Source organism: Oryx dammah, unplaced genomic scaffold (genome assembly GCF_014754425.2).
Source record: "Oryx dammah isolate SB20612 unplaced genomic scaffold, SCBI_Odam_1.1 HiC_scaffold_14, whole genome shotgun sequence".
Taxonomy (NCBI): domain Eukaryota; kingdom Metazoa; phylum Chordata; class Mammalia; order Artiodactyla; family Bovidae; genus Oryx; species Oryx dammah.
In genome coordinates this window covers 33546875-33564207 of record NW_024070198.1, presented here as the reverse complement: position 1 = coordinate 33564207, position 17333 = coordinate 33546875, and the positions used below count along the sequence as shown (strand labels likewise).

The following is a 17333-nucleotide window of genomic DNA, read 5'->3' as shown; positions in this document are numbered from 1 at the left end:
AATTCTAAATCTATTTCATTGCCCCCTGTGGTTCTCAGTTGGTTTCCAACCCTTTCAGTATTGACAGCTTCCAGTGAAAGTAGCCCAGGGTAATGTTGGTGTTGCAAATTTTGGTAAAGAGGGGAAAAGGTCTTCATTTTTTCACTCATTTATTCCTCCCAATAATATTTACTGGGCACCCAGATGAAAAAACAGCCAACCAGAGCAGCATAAGTAATGCACGAGCATCTGGGCAGAGGACTCATCTTCAGGGAGGGGAGCGTGGTTTTCCCTCTAGATGGGCAGTGTCCCACAGAAATGGGCTGCGAGCCACACAGGTGAGAGCAAATGCTCTAGCAGCTGTATTAAAGTGAACTTAATAACCCAGTAGATCCCAAACCTCCATAGGTAATCAAGGTGAGATACTTTAAGCTGTGCATGTATGCTCAGTTGCTTTAGTCATATCCCACTCTTTGTAACCCTGTGCACTGTAGTCCGCTGGGCTCCTCTGTCCACGGGATTCTCCAGGCAAGAATATTGGAGTGGGTTGCCAAGCCCTCCTCCAGGAGATCTTCCCGACCCAGGGATTGAACCTGGGTCTCCCTCATTGCAGGCAGATTCTTTACTGTCTGAGCCACTAGGGAAGTCCCATTTTAAGCCAAGTCTTTCAAATTCTGCTGTATCTTACATTTACAGCAGATCTCCTTTGCACTAGCCAGATTATAAGTACTCAAGAGCCACAAGTGGTGAGTGGCCCATGCCACTCTAAATAGAGCAGGGGTTTGAGGCGAGCAGAGCAAGTCCTGGCCAAAGTGGGAATTTCATGGCCCTCTCACCTACCTGTTCTGGCTGGTTGTTAACAAGTTACCAGCACACCTTTGCCTAAGTGAATTTACTTTAGAGAAGCTACATTTTAATTCTGGATAGCCTGACAGCTTTATATCTGGGGTTTTCATTCCATGATTAAGAAGTAAAAAAGCTGAAACTATAAATACTGGTGGAATCACCAAAACAGAGCAGAACCCTTGGTCCTGGGGGACTATGGCCTCAGTCAGTCTTCTGTCTGTAAGAAAACTTCAGCCAAAGAATAAATTTAATCAGAGAAGTGAGAAGAGGCAGAAACAAAGGAGAACAGTCAAACAAGATTAAGTAATAATAGTTTAGTCATTAAGCATAATCAAGGATTTTTAGTTCCTTTTCAAGGGCTGTAGATAATATTCTGAGCCATATCCTTTGAACTATCTTATAGAGACTAAAATCCCAACCAGGTGGAAGATGTTAACCACATGAAGACATGCAGCCATGACATAAGCTGCTACAATTCTGAGAGCTGGTCTCTAAGAAATGGAAACAAACTGACCCTGGAACTAAAGACTAATTATACTTAAATCAAGATGACACTGATCAAACCACTACATGACCAATTTCAAAATGACTGTCAGAGCTGTTTCTTCATGAAGTCCCTTCCCTTTACCTATAAAAGCTTTTGCTTGCTGATTGTCGGTGTGGGGGGAATCAGCCTTTGGACAGGAGTCTGCCCTTCTCTCAGGTTGTCGGCATTGAAAATAAATTTCTTTTCCAGCAACTTTGCCTCTCTATTGGCTTCAGAGTGGCGAGCAGCTGGACCCCCACTTTGGGTAACAATATTAGTTGCTTCAAACTCCTTCAATCAAAGTTTAATCACCTGGAGGTGTGCAGAGGGTGTAGCATGGTTGACTAGCAGGGGTAGAAGCTTTTAATACAGGGAGAAGCTGGGCAACTACTTTCATCATCCACGGCAATTCCTGCTTTGTGAAGCTTTGTAGAAATTTAAAAAGTAGTCACCACGAAAGATCTTCATCCCAAAGAGCTTGTGAGCCCCTTGTTTCCAAGGATTTGGCAGATTCAACCTTGTGGCCCCAGTGCCCAGAAATTATACATAGTCAAAGTTGCTCAGTCATGTCTGACTCTTTGTGACCCCCTGGGCTATACAGTCCACGGAATTCTCCAGGCCAGAATACTGGAATGGGTAGCCTCTCCCTTCTAAGGGAATCTTCCCGACCCAGGGAACGAACCCAGGTCTCCCACATTGCAGGCAGATTCTTTATCAGCTGAGCCACCAGGGAAGCCCAAGAAATCAAAATGTGAATTAACTTGTGATCTGCCCTGTAGGGCATGTCTCAGTTGTAAACACACAAGGCATGAAGACAACTTTGAACTCCATGAAGAGATAAAGGCAGACTTCAGCTCTCAGCAATATGCAGAGGGAGACGTACGTCCCTTTGGAGATGAAGAGGCATGGGATTCCCCGTCCAGCTCTCTTCCCTACTGGCTTTCTGACAGAGATAAGATGCTTCATTTTTGACTGTTAAGTTCCTGGACTACAAAATTAAAAGTTGATGGGCATGGTAGTTCCCAAACTTACTGAAGGCCAATTCAAATTCTTTGCATTCCATCCCCCAAATGATGAACCAAGGTGAAGCACATATTTAAAAACCCTGAGGAGGATTCGTAACAGAGCCACAAAACTTGTATCTTTTCCAGAACTCTCTTTTTAAAAAATAATAGGAAACAATGCATATTAAACGGCAAGGAAACCATCTCAGAGAAAACGAAAGGCTTGGTTCTCAAGTAGTCCATAGGCAACAAATGAAGACAGCAAAAACTGTGGAGCTCATGGCATCGACAGGAAACAAAGGTGGCCAAGGAGCATCTCACAGCTGAAAACCCTTAGGTTTGGGGCAGGCACCAATTGTTGTTCTTAGGGTGAAAGTATCTCCAGTCCTTAAGACAGTGAGAAAAATTATGCAGAAGATACAGCTGGATTTGCTTTTAGAAAATGTGATGCCTTCTGGCTACAACAAGTAAGCATGGTATGTCTACAAAGGCAAAGGCTTGGGTAACATTTCGTCATTCAGTCTACATCCAATACCACAGAAGCACTAAGTCAATGCCGTGAAATTAAAAGATGGGTGCTGCTTGCAAGAAAAGCAGTGACCAACCTAGGCAGCATGTTAAAAAGCAGAGATGTTACTTTGCTGACAAAGGTCCATCTAGTCAAAGTTATGGTTTTTCCAGTAGTCAAGTATGGATATGAAAGTTGCACCATAAAGAAAGCTGAGCACCAAAGATGCTTTTGAACTGTGGTGTTGGAGAATACTCTTGAGAGTCCCTTAGACTGCAAGGAGATCCAACCAGTTAATCCTATAGGAAATCAGTCCTGAATATTCACTGGGAGGACTGACACTGAAGCTCCAATACTTTGGCCATGTGATGTGAAGAATTGACTCCTTGGAAAAGACCCTGATGCTGGGAAAGATTGACGGCAGGAGGAGAAGAGGATGACAGAGGCTTAGATGGTTGGATGGCATCACCAATTTGATGGACAGGAGTTTGAGTAAGCTCCGGGAGTTAGTGTTGGATAGAGAAGCCTGGCGTGCTACAAAAGAATCAAACACAACTGATTAAACTGAATGCTTCCAAATTCTGTATCTTTAGCTTTCACATACATGTGCATGCCCTGATATAAGTATTCACTGAAGGCATTTTCAGAGGAATCTGGGTACACCTTTGGAGGTGGCGAAGTAGGCCCTGCCTGACCTATAATTGACCTCACAGACCATCCCATTTCCTCAGTTCAGTCAGTAGCTCAGTCATGTCCAACTCTTGGCAAACCCATGGACTGCAGTACGCCAGACTTCCCCGTCCATCACCAACTCCCGGAGCTTGCTCAAACTCCTGTCCATCAAGTTGGTGATGCCATCCAACCATCTAAGCCTCTGTCATCCCCTTCTCCTTCTCAAACTCCATCAAAGTTGGTGATGCCATCCAACCATCTCATCCTCTGGACATGAGTCTGAGCAAACTCTGGGAGGGTAGAGAACAGGGAAGCCTGGTGTGCTGCAGTCCATGGGGTTGCAGAGTCAGACATGACCGCACAACTGAAGGATTAGCCCATGAGTGAGCCCTGGGACCCTAACCAGTGTGGGTGGTTCTGTAGGCAAGACTCGCAGCCAAGCAGAGCTGACTCATTAAACACAAGATCCTCAAGGCTGCCGTCTGTTGGCTTTGTTTCTCCAAATAATAAGAGGAATGGAGGGCAGCCTGTGGTTCCAATCCTGTCTAGTTAGGAGTTGTAGGATGGTTTTTGCTTGCTGGAATTAAACAATGCTTCAGATTCTGCAAGACTTCTGCCCATTTGCACAGGGTGAGTGGCAGAAGTCCCACCCAGAGAAGTGCTAACCCTTTTTCTATGCCTGAACACTGTTCAAGCTACCCTGTAGGCAAGTGGTCTAACTTCCTTAGGAAGGCTCTCAAATCTTGGCAGTAGCTTTCACATAACATAGAATTGGTTTCACTTAAGGCTTAGCTGCCCAGCCTCAGTCACTTTCATATGCTTTCACCTTGAGGTGCTGAGGTCAGTTCAGTTTAGTTGCTCAGTTGTATCTGACTCTTTGGGACCCCATGGACTGCAGCACGCCAGGCTTCCCTGTCCATCACCCACTCCCAGAGCTTGCTCAAACTCCTGTTCATCAAGCCAGTGATGCCATCCAACCATCTCATCCCCTGTTGTCCCCTTCTCCTTCTGTCTTCAATCTTTCCCAGCATCAGCGTCTTTTCCAAGGAGTCAGTTCTTTGCATCATGGGGCCAAAGTATTGGAGTTATTGGGCTAATCCAGCTCAATTTGCCAAACCTGGGCAGCTGCAGCTGTGCTAGCGATAAGCCCACCAGTTAGTTAGTTATACACTCAGTTTATTGCCCTGGGCTGGAAGCCTCAGAGTGGCAGGCTTCACAGTGACTTTATTCCTCCTCTACAATTTGGCAGTTTAGGGCTCTGCTGAGAACGATCCTCAGGTTCTCTGGAGCAAGAGAGCTCGAGTTTAGACTATCCCTCACCCTCATTCACAGTCTTGAAACTTTCACATTTCCAGTAGCCCTAGAAAAACACATTCCACCAAAAGAAAAGGCATACTAAATATATCTTCTTCCCCTAATCCCCTCACTATCCTTAATCCATGCATGGTTAAGAATCTCCTCTTGCAAGATGGATCTGATTTGTCTCAATATACAAGACCTCTGCCAAGGAATAAACTATTTATCTGATTATCTGGTCTCGGCTCTCGAGTACTTCTCTATGAGTGAACTAGGTATTCTGAGGAAACCCCAAGTCTGGGATTGGTGCATGTGATGGACCATACATGGCCCTACTGGATGATAAACACATCACTAACCTCAGTGCCAGGCACACAGCTGGAGCTCAATACGTATGTGAATGTGAAAGATCGAAAACAAGATCTGGTGGTCCAGTGTGAAAATATGCTGAATCAATCCAGGAGATATTCAATCCATCTAGTGTGAGACTAGCTGAATCATCAAGTAATATTAAACTGCATTTAATTTAAACTGTTTCTATCCCAATTTCCAGAGTGTAGCGTAGCATAAAACACTGGGATCTGATGAACTTTGGCTTAAGCGTTCCTTAGTGTGTTCTGTGACATATCCCTAACTTCCCTTAATAAAAAGGACAGTTCTGTGGTTCCACAGATTTCATTTGCATTTGCACTGTGGATGGAACTGAGCAGAGTATGAACAAACTCAGTGCCCAGTGCTCCTAGTATGTGCCAGTAAGAAAAGGAAATTAGCAAAATGCTGCTGGTGATAACACCAGAAGGGAAATCTGGCTGTGATGTAAAAGGATTGTATTGAGCACAGCAGCTTAAATTTTTATCTCATAGAAGCCTATCAATGTTTGAACAACTTTTTACATGCGGTAAAACTCCATTTTATCTAGCTAACACACATTACCAGCAAAGGTACATTTTAAAAGAACAAACCAACCAACCAAAAAAAAGTCAAGTTTCTTCTTTGAGTTGGTGACAACATCTTCTTAGGCTTTCACAGTCTGATATTTAAATCGTGGAAAAATTCCCAAACAGAAACTTATGGGCTGGCAGGAAGGCTGGCTGGCCCGTAATTCCGCACATGTGAGTTTACAGAGTTTAAGATGTCTTTATGTGCTTCAAGAAAAATATATATACTCTAACTTGGTTTTTTACATTAAGCTGTTAACTGTTCTCCAGGAATCTGTGCTTCTGAAAATGTAAATTCCACTACACCAACAATCCAAGTGGCCACAGATTTGGAAAGGTACCTACGGATGGCAGGAGCAGAAAGTGCCTTCCTGGTCAGAGTGGGTGAGAGCCCAAGGGCATATTGTGCCCACGAGCTGAAAGAAAAGTGATCTCAGTGAGGACGGAGAGAGAGAAACTGATGACCTCAGAGACAGGAAAAGAAGGGCAGAGACCCGAGCAACAGTAAACCAAAGAACTTTTATTATGTGGAAGAGACAGGCTGTGACAGGGAGAGCAGGGTGTATTTTATTATGAAACACATCAAACATACAGAGAGAAGTCCAAAAAATACAACCTGTGTGTCTAACAACTAAACTGACCCAGTATTAACCTGGAGCCATATTTTCTTCAGCACCTTTAAGTAATAAAAAGCTCTATGTAGACTAGACAGTCCCTGTGTATCCCTTCCCGATGCTTCCATGTACTTACTGTGTATCTTTAATGCAAGACTTACTGAGAGGATGCATTTAGAGGGGCGGGGGAAAAAAACCTACCCAACCTACACAGAAGAATGGTAAGCAAACAAACATGCAGACATAAAAGGTCATTAAAGAAAAAGTTTCCAATAAACAAAAACACAAGATGTGGTACTTTCTCTCCGAAATCTAGCCTTCACTACTTCCAGTCTCGGAAGTGTTGATCTTCGAGAGAGGCTGTATCTGCAAGACAAAAATCGATTCTCAGTATGCCTTATACAAAAACCCAGTCACTGTGGTTCTTAATTTCTATTTTAAGTACAAGAAAACCAAATACTCACTTTTAATCTGAAATTCCACATTTCTTTCAGTCAGATGTGCCAGTTAAAAAAAATTCACCACTGCAATAACAGGGCTCTATGTTCAGTGTAGCTGTTTGTACTCTCCTTCACAGATATGCTTCCCTCCAAATATAAAAAATATTTTATACTAACCTGTATGCTGAAATACTTCTCTCTCTGATGAAGAGATTACAGTTTTATGTTCCCATAACCACACCATTCCTAGTTCAGCAATATTACAATTATATATATATGACATATGCATGCATGCTCACTCGTGTTTGACTCTTTGTGACCTCATGGGCTATAGCACATCAGGCCCCTCTGTCCATGGGATTTTCCCGGCAAGAATACTGGAGTGGGTTGCCATTCTCCTCCAGGAGAGTCTTCTCAACACAGGACCAGAGTTTTATGTTCTTGTAAGTGTATCACTCTTAGTTCAGCAGTTTTACAATTAAACTACTAACAAATTTTTCCAATCAGCAGTTCATGATCTGAGCCACAGTCAGCTCCTTGTTTTTGCTGACTGTATACAGCTTCTCCATCTTTGGCTGCAAAGAATATAATCAATCTGATTTTGGTATTGACCACCTGGTGATGTCCATGTGTAGAATTGTCTCCTGTGTTGCTGGAAGAGGGTGTCTGCCATGACAAGTGCTTTCTCTTGGCAAAACTCTGTAGGCCTTTGCCCTGCTTCATTTTGTATTCCAAGGCCAAACTTGCCTGTTACTCCAGGTACCTCTTGACTTTCTACTTTTACATTCCAGTGCCCTATGATGAAAAGGACATCTTTTTTTGGTGTTAGTTCTAGAAGGTCTTATAGGTCATCTTAGAACTGTTCAACTTCAGCTTCTTCAGCATTAGTGGTTGGGGCATAGACTTGGATTACTGTGATATTGAATGGTTTGCCTTGGAAATGAACAGAGGTCATTCTGTCATGTTTGAGACTGTACACAAGTACTGCATTTCAGACTCTCTTGTTGACTATGAGGGCTACTCCAACTCTTCTAAGGGATTCTTGCCAACAGTAGTAGATATAATGGTCATCTGAATTAAATTCACCCATTCTAGTCCATTTCAGTTCACTGATTCCTAAAATGTCAATGTTCACTCTTGCCATCTCCTGTTTGACCACTTCTAATTTACCTTGATTCATGGACCTAACATTTCAGGTTCCTATGCAATACTGTTCTTTACAGCATTGGACTTTACTTTCATCACCAGTCACACCCACAACTGGGTGTTGTTTTCATCTTGGCTCCATCTCTTCATTCTTTCTGGAATAACTTCTCCACTCTTCTCCAGTATGATATTGGGCACCTACCAACCCAGGGAGTTCATCTTTCAATGTCATATCTTTTTGCCTTTTTAAACTGCTCATAGGATTCTCAAGGCAAGAATACTGAAGTGGTTTGCCATTCCCTTCTCCCTTTTCCTTACAGCAAAATTCAGACTTAAACTGAAGAAAGTAGGGACACCACTAGACAGACAATGCAGGTATGATCTAAATCAAATCCCTTACGAGTATACAGAGGAAGTGACAAATAAGTTCAAGGGGTTAGATCTGATTGACAGAGTGCCCGAAGAACTATGGATGGAGGTTCATGACACTGTACAGGAGGCAGCGATCAAGACCATCTCCGAGAAAAAGAAATGCAAAAAGGCAAAATGGCTGAGAAGGCCTTACAAATAGCTGAGAAAAGAAGAGAAGCTAAAGGCAAAGGAGAAAAGGAAAGATATACCCATCTGAGTGCAGAGTTCTGAAGAACAGCAAGGAGAGATAAGAAAGTCTTCTTCAGTGATCAATGCAAAGAAATAGAGAAAACCAATAGAATGAGAAAGACCAGAGATCTCTTCAAGAAAATTAAGAGACACCAAGGGAACATTTCATGCAAAGATGGGCATAATAAAGGACAGAAATGGCATGAACCTAACAGAAGCAGAAGATATTAAGAAGAGGTGGCAAGAATACACAGAAGAACTGTATAAAAAAGATCTTCACGACCCAGATAACCATGATGGTGTGATCACTCACCTAGAACCAGACATCCTGGAATATGAAGTCAAGTGGACCTTAGGAAGCATCACTAAGAACAAAGCTAGTGGAGGTGATGGAATTCCAACTGAGCTATTTCAAATCCTAAAAGATGATGCTGTGAAAGTGCTGCACTCAATATGCCACCAAATTTGGAAAACCCAGCAGTGGCCACAGGACTGGAAAAAGTCAGTTTTCATTCCCATCCCAAAGAAAGGCAATGCCAAAGAATGGTCAAACTACCTCACAATTGCACTCATTTCACATGCTAGCAAGTAATGCTCAAAATTCTCCAAGCCAGGCTTCAACAGTACATGAACTATGAAGTTCCACATGTTCAAGCTGGATTTAGAAAAGGCAGAGGAACCAGAGATCAAATTGTCAATATCCGCTGGATCATCGAAAAAGAAAGGGAGTTCTAGTAAAACATCTACTTCTGCTCTATTGACTATGCCAAAGCCTTTGACTGTGTGCATCACAACAAACTGTGGAAAATTCTTCAAGAGATGGGAATGCCAGACCACTTTACTTGTCTCCTGAGAAACCTGTATGCAGGTCAAGAAGCAACAGTTAGAATTGGACATGGAAAAACGGACTGGTTCCAAATCAGGAAAGGAGTACGGCAAGGTTGTATAATGTCACCCTGTTTATTTAACTTATAGACAGATTACATCATGCAAAATGCTGGGCTGGATAAAGCACAAGCTGGGATCAAGATTGCATGGAGAAATATCAATAATCTCAGATATGCAGAGACCCTTGTGGCAGAAAGCAAAGAGGAACTAAAGAGTCTCTTGACGAAAGTGAAAGAGTAGAGTGAAAAAGTTGGCTTAAAGCTCAACATTCAGAAAATGAAGATCATGGCATCCGGTCCCACCACTTCATGGCAAATAGATGGGGAAACAGTGGAAACAGTGACAGACTTTATTTTTGGAGGCTCCAAAATCACTGCAGATGGTGACTGTAGCCATGAAATTAAAAGACACTTGCTCCTTGGAAGAAAAGCTATGACCAACCTAGACAGCATATTAAAAAGCAGAGACATTACTTTGCCAACAAAGGTCCATTTAGTCAAAGCTCTGGTTTTCCCAGTAGTCATGTATGGATGTGAGAGCTGGACCATAAAGAAAGCTGAGCACTGAAGAACTGATGCTTTTGAACTGTGGTATTGGAGAAGACTCTTGAGAGTCCCTTGGACTGCAAGGAGATCCAACCAGTCCATCCTAAAAGAGATCAGTCCTGGGTGTTCATTGGAAGGACTGATGTTGAAGCTGAAACTTCAATACTTGGGCCACCTCATGTGAAGAGCTGACTCATTGGAAAAGACCCTGACACTGGGAAAGATTGAGGGCAGGAGGAGAAGGGGACGACAGAGGATGAGATGATCGGATGGCATCACAGACACAATGGACATGGGTTTAAGTGGACTCCGGGAGTTGGTGATGGACAGGGAGGCCTGGTGTGCTGTGATTCATGGGGGTGGCAAAGAGTCAGAAATGACTGAGTGACTGAACTGAATTGAACTTCAATATATTTAGAAACAGAAAACACTGGTTTCATCTGAACTTGTATATGCAACACTCAATACTCCTATGGGGGGGGAACTTATTTCACAGATAAAAAGATAAAAGCACATACAAGTTAATCAACTTGATTAAAAATATGATGACTTGGCACTAGGACTAAATGCCAGAAGTTCATGTCATTGCATGTTCCCCAAGCTATGAAATTTAAAGTATCATCAAATTTCAGATTTTAAACTCAAGTATACAAAACAGCTGTCAGTATAAAAACAATGTATTAGAAAGGATTGAAAGTTGGAATTGCAAGTTAGCATTTATTAAAAAAAAGTAACCCAAAACTTGTGAAGTAAATAAATCATGAGAATCAAAACTGATGATCCTGCATGAATGACAGTTAGCTTAGAACTTAGTCATACTTTCTCAGAAACAGAAACCAAACAACTGTACGTTAACACATGGAGAATACATGTGACCCCGGTAGGTACCTCCTTAAGAACTGCTACACTCACAGAGCCCCAGAGAGCAGGAGGACCTCGGGAGCTACTTGCAATGGTCAGATACAAACTGCACTTTAGCCTGCCTGAGTGTGGGAATTAAGTCAAAGTTTCTTGCTTTTAGCTGAAATTCTATCAAAGTGCCAAGAAGGGCAACTTCATTTTGACCAGAATCCTAATTGGTTACTGATCACAAAACACTTTCCAAGGGTCATCTTAGATCACAGCATCCCAGGCAGAAAAAAAATGAAAAGCAGCAGCAGCAAGGGAACCACTATTTAAAATCCACTATGGGTTCGCAAAGAGCCGGACACGACTGAGCGACTGAACTGAACTGAACTGAAGGGTTTGCCTAGGATTCATGGCAGGTTTGTGTGGATGTATGGCACAAACCAACACCACGTTGTAAAGCAATTGTCCTTCAATTAAAAAGAAAAAATAAATAAAACCCACTGATAGCATCTTTAACCACTAGAGTCACCGCAGCTAAAGAAGGAATAACATGCTTTGGTCTGAAATGAAATCTATCAGTGCAGCCCATTTTCTTGACTCCTCAGAACTTCTTCACAAAAAGTATTAACCATCTTCATAAAAGTGTGTACAAGAAGTGTTAATTTCACTCCAGACACAATGAATTTCAGGCTAAGCTTGACCTCACAATAATTTTTACGTATCCCTGAGCATACCATCACGAGCTTTCTCTATGTCAAGCAACAGTAAGGACAGGATGGCCCTGGACTCAGTTCCATAAGCAGTGTCAAAGGGAGGCTACCAAACAAAACCTAGGAAGATGGCAGAATCATTATAGCCAGCCCTCTGATCCTCAGACCACAGAGTAAAGCACAGCCTCCAAACACACACTCTGCCCCGAGAAAAAGATGGGCAATGTCCTGTTGGGGGTTGCCTCAGAGAAAAAACATCAAATTTAACTTACTTTTTAACAATTTTTTCATTTCGATAAATTTATTTTGATTGGTTGGATTGTTTAAAAGGAAGAGAAGAATTTGCTCATGCTTTTCAACCTGAGGGTGAGAAAGAAAATAGTGTTATTTCATTCCTTAAAATGTTGGGAGTATAATTTCACTTTAGGGAAATTTACCCACTTGTTTCTGTAGCTTCATGCAGCAGCAGTTCATCCTCTCTGCTGTTTCTAAAAGCAAATGCAAAGAGCTGTTAGACCTCTTAGCTATAAATAACAGGAAAAAAAAACAAACCTGGAGTTTGAACATACACAAGCCTGCCCTGCGGGGCAGATCCTTTCCAACCACAAAGGAGTAGATGGATTAAACTGTTCATCGGCGCTTTACTGTCACCTACTACTCTGTCCTGGGTTCTACCAAATGAGTACCCTCATCCGTCCAAGGTTTCAAGTCTTGCTTATGGGTAAAGCGCCTGCCCGCAATGTGGGAGACCCGGGTTCGATCCCTGGGTCAGGAAGTTCCCCTGGAGAAGGAAATGGCAACCCACTCCAGTATTCTTGCCTGGAGAATCCCGTGGATGGAAGAGCCTGGTGGGCTACAGTCCATGGGGTCGCAAAGAGTCGGACGTGACTGAGCGAGCTCACTATCCTGCACAGTGTATCTCTTTTTGGTGGAGATCAGGCCTGCCTAATCATCTTAGGAAATAACTAGTAAGACCCAGTCTCAAGTATATGAGCTCTTCTCACTTTGACCAGGATCAAAAGGGAGTGGGAAGTAACTCTGAATGCTTGACCTTTTTAAAGCTCAGAGCATTAATGCTATGGACAAGGTTGCTGAGCCTAATATAAGGAAAATCTGGACTGGGAGGCCGGCTTCCTTCCAGGCTCCTCTGAGGTGGCAGTGAGTCAGTACACCACTGCCGGATTCATAGAAGAGGACGACAAAGGGAACAAATGTAGCCGAGAGAATAAAGATCAAACCTACTAAACTGATTACATCTGTTCCTGGTTACACTTACATCTGCTATTAATTAAACCTGAAAAAACAATACCTGTATTTAGAGCAGTTGGCTTTTTAGATGTGATGTTTTTTGCCAGACCATACATCACCAGCTTATCAGCTATATTGATAGTACCATTCTCGGAACACTTCTCAACCGACACCGTGTGGACATTCTTGATAACTCCTTTTACAGAAATCATTACGTTCTGATTCAACATGAAATTCTTCAGTAGCTCTATCATTAGGTGAGAACATCTTCCATTCAATTCCATTAGTCCTGGAAAAAAACTGAGTATTAGAGTTAACCAACAAATTTCTAAAAGATAATATTTAACTTAACTGTCTAAGGATAATAAAAGGCTCACTGATTTTAGCTACCTGTAGTTACACAGGCTGTAATGTACAACTGCTGCCGCATTCAAATAAATCAAAGTTGCCAAATATTCCTCAATCCCTATTATGTGTCAAGCGCTAGTGAACCGAAAGTTGCTCAGTCGTTTCCTACTTTTTGCGACCCCACGGACTATACAGTCCATTGAAATTCTCCAGGCCAGAGTACTGGAGCAGGTAGCCTTTCCCTTCTCCAGGGGATCTTCCCAACTCAGGGATCAAACCCAGGTCTCCTACATTGCAGGTGTATTCTTTATCAGCCAAGCCACAAGAAAAGCCCAAGAATACTAGAATGGGTAGCCTATCCCTTCTCCAGGGGATCTTCCCGACCCAGGGATTGAACTTGCGTCTCCTGCACTGCAGGCGGATTCTTTACCAGCTCAGCCATCAGGGAAGCCCTGTCAAGCACTTAATTTAGGTCTAAAAGCCAGAACACTGACAAATGTCTGCCTGTGTGGACTTCCGTTCTAATGGGAGAAGCAAACAATGATAAAGAGAATTTTCTAACTTTCTGAGTCAAAACCAAAGTGGACTGTGAGGCAGTCTGTTATCACCTGGTGGAACCTCTAGGTAAAGAACATAGGAGCAAGAATAAAAAGCTACTTTAGCATTTTGGTTCCCTTTGTTCAAATTCTAACTGAAGGGTTGAATAAATATGCAGATATCATAAGAGTACGAATAGTAAGGTAACCCAAAACAATGTCACGTGAATGTCTCTAGTCTGCAACAAAGCAGAAAGGCTCCCAAGAGAGAGGTCAGAGGAGTGACCCCAGTCGGTCCTGGCTCTGCCACTTACTAGCTTTGCAACCTGAGGCCAACCAGAATCTCTGAGCCTCAACTCTTTGACACTAATCTGTGAAACCAAAGATGGAATGACTGAATATAATTTTTGTGAGAATGAAAGAAAGAATAAAAGACATGAGTTGTGATTTTTTTTTGTAAACTCTGCTTGATATTTAGAAATAACCATTTGTTTCAGACTTAATGCTATAGAAGAAAGAAAAAAAAAATCCCACAGACACCCATATTGGAAAGTGACTTAATTGTCTACCGTCAAGAGAACATTTGATAATTTGGAAAGGAAGCTCCAGGTGGCTGGCAGAGATGGGCTGCACTCTGCAGAGAGGCAGAGTTTCAATGTTTCCATAGTCCGCATAGAGCACTCTGACATCGGCATCTGATGTCCCCAGCACAATGGCACGATACCAGCAATCATCACCTAAAAATGGAATGGAGTCTCAGGTGAGAAGTTACATTCAATGAGGCCCTCCTCCCTTAAGGTGGTTATTCACAGTTACATTGACATCACTTGGAAATTCACACCAAGATTTCTGGATTTATGCCAAAGATTCTAGATTAAATACAAGCATCACCTCTACTTCTTGCAGATTCTACTGAAAAGACAGTTACAGGATTAAACTGAAAAAAGGCTAAAACCACAAGGATAGAGAACAAGAGAGAAGACAATGTAAGGTTGGGAAGCTAGAAAGCAGATACAGGAATGGAAATGACTTAGCAGAGCTCAACTGAAGCTGCTGTAAGGAAGCCAAGAAGCGTCCCAGTTTGCATTTCAAACCCCTAAGCAAGCAAGGCTCGATAATTGGTGCTACTCATTCCAAAGTAGGAGTAAAGATGGAACTGAGATGGTGACTGAATAGTGGAAGCAGAGTTCCTTCCCCAAGACACGTGTATAAACTTTAGTTTATAAACACATTTACACATAACAACTATTTTTAAAGGTGCTGAAGCTTTATGATCAGCTTTGTGTTTACATGCTTTAATAACACTTAGAAAAGTCCCCCTTTCTAGGTAACGGCTCCTACCCATGGGCAAAAGACTAGTTTCTTCTCCAGAGAGGATGAACCAGAGAGACTATGGACTGGGGAACAAGAGGCAGAGCAGAGCATAGAGTTTACAAGATCCCTGTCAGGCACGTCACACACTTCAGGCAGGGGACAACCGTCTCAAGAAAAAGCACTTCAAGACACCAGCGTGAGGACTTCCCAGTGAAACAGCAGAGCCAGCCCACCAAGCAGACAAGCTCTGCCCCCACTCAAAGGAACGTCCAATTAGTTTCTTAGTGCCTTACCTTATAAAGACAAACAGCAAAGGATGACCAAGTAGAAGAAGAAAGAGAAGACCAGAGCAAACAAACAGGATCTCGAGGAAACGGAGGCCAAGGACAGAGGAAACCATGAAAATTAAAATATGACCAGCCTCAGAGAAATGACCTTCCATCCTTAGAACCATTACAAGGAAGTGTTAAAACCACACATTTGAGAAACATAAAAACTACTGGAACAAAAAATGTGATATTAAAATTGAGATAAGAAAGGCTGGAAGAGAAAACTGAGGAAACCTCTTGAACAGAACAAAAAAGATGAAACAGCAGAGGAAATTCAGCAGAAGAGTTTAGGCCCAACATTAGAAAACTTGGGAGTTCATAAAAGAGCAAAAAATGAAATAAAGGAATTAAAAAAAATTCAGGAAAAAAATTTCAAAACTAAAGCTCATACATTTCAAGACTAAAGTGCCCACCCGCTGAGTGCCCACTGGGGACAATGATGAAAAGAAAACCAGTGCTGGGGGAAGTCCCTGGTTAGGACTCCACACTTTCACTGACAGGGCCCGGGTTCGATCCCTGGTTGGCGAACTAAGATTCCACAAGCTGTTTGGAGCAGCCCAAGAAAAGAAAAAAGAAAACCAATGCTAAGTCACATCATAAAATTCAAAACTCGGGATGAAGAGATTACCCCAAGTTCCAGAAAGAAGGAAAAAAATACGTACAGAGTTTGGAGAACCTCAATGACATCTACCTCTCCACCAGCAACACCTACAGCTAAAAGACAATAGAGAAGCAATGCCTTCAAAAACTCAAGAGGAAGATGATTCCCAACCTGGAATTCTATCTACAGGTAAGCTTTCAAGAAACTATTAGGGTAGAATACTTTTTCAAACATGAAACATAACAGAAAACTTATTTTACACATACCTTTTCTCAGCTTCCAGAGGATGAGAGATACCCAAATATTAAGAGTAAATCAAAAGTAAGGGATCCAGAAAGCATGTTGAGATGAGGGAGGGAGACAATCTCGCAACAAGGGGGAGGGGTGGGAGAGAAATCCAAGCAACAGAGGGTTGGCGTGATGGTGACGCGAAACTTCCAGGAGGACAGCTCAGGTCCCAAAGACAAGCAGTCTAGATAGGAGCCGGCAAAAAGGCCAGGGCTGCCTACAATTATGACAAAAGTTGATTCAGTACATAAAGTACTCTTGGAGAGAATTTATACCAGTGCAGAGGACTGGAGATCATTACTGAAAGTATACAGAACAGGAGTAACAAAAACAAAAAAGGCTGCATAAGTATTTATAGTGACTACATGGCTAGGCTGTGAATCGCTTTTATGCAACCCTAGTATCGTAACACAGAATACTTATCTAATCAGAAATTATGACACATTTCTACCGGGAAGAAAAGAGAGGGAAACTGAAGATCCAATTGTCATATAAAATAAATAGAAAATTAAATACTTTTTAAAATTGTAAGTCTCATGTTTTAAATGCACACTGTTCTGGGTAACAGAAAGAATCTTACTTGTATATCTGGCACAACACGCATCTCCAATTTTCGGTATATAGGGCGATCGGCTTTTCTGAGCATTGCAATATTCTAACAATTCGGCCGTCAATACGCTCAGTTTTTCCTGATCTTCTAAAATATATATATAAAAAACAACGTTCTGTGAAGAAGCTTTCAGTGCCAATATTTATAAAAGTATGTAAAAAGGAAGATCAAATCTAAACTCCAAAGATCCTGTATATTTTTAATTTTTTAAATATTAATATTTAAAACATTTTAATTTTTACTATTTTAAAACATTTCTGTTTTAAAAATAGATAAAACCACTAGTTGGTACACTGTGGGGAAGGGACGCAGTACTGGGAGGGGGCAAGAAGAAAGCCACCTTCCTTCTTGGGAAGATGGGCTAATCTGTTGAGCAGGGTGTCTAGTCCAGTGTGCTCATTCTACAAAAGTTTATGATATCAGGCTACAGATTCACAATTGTTCCGTATACTTGTCAGTGTGTTATAGGTAAGAAAGTGAAACAAAGTACTTCCAATT

The 17333-nt window shown here is 42.0% G+C and overlaps 1 protein-coding gene across 1 annotated transcript in view; it reads right to left on the bottom strand.

Annotated features, from left to right (window-relative positions):
* Positions 1-6695: 6695 nt before the first annotated feature.
* Positions 6696-17333, bottom strand: part of TDRD1 (tudor domain containing 1) — a 51715-nt gene continuing 41077 nt past the window's right edge. Inside the window, exons 21-25 of the mRNA XM_040254442.1 lie at positions 16806-16922; positions 14263-14430; positions 12871-13098; positions 12003-12049; positions 6696-6749 (exon numbers count right to left, since the gene is read on the bottom strand). Of these exons, the coding sequence (XP_040110376.1) occupies positions 6696-6749; positions 12003-12049; positions 12871-13098; positions 14263-14430; positions 16806-16922 (614 nt within the window). The remainder of the gene's footprint in view (positions 6750-12002; positions 12050-12870; positions 13099-14262; positions 14431-16805; positions 16923-17333) is intronic.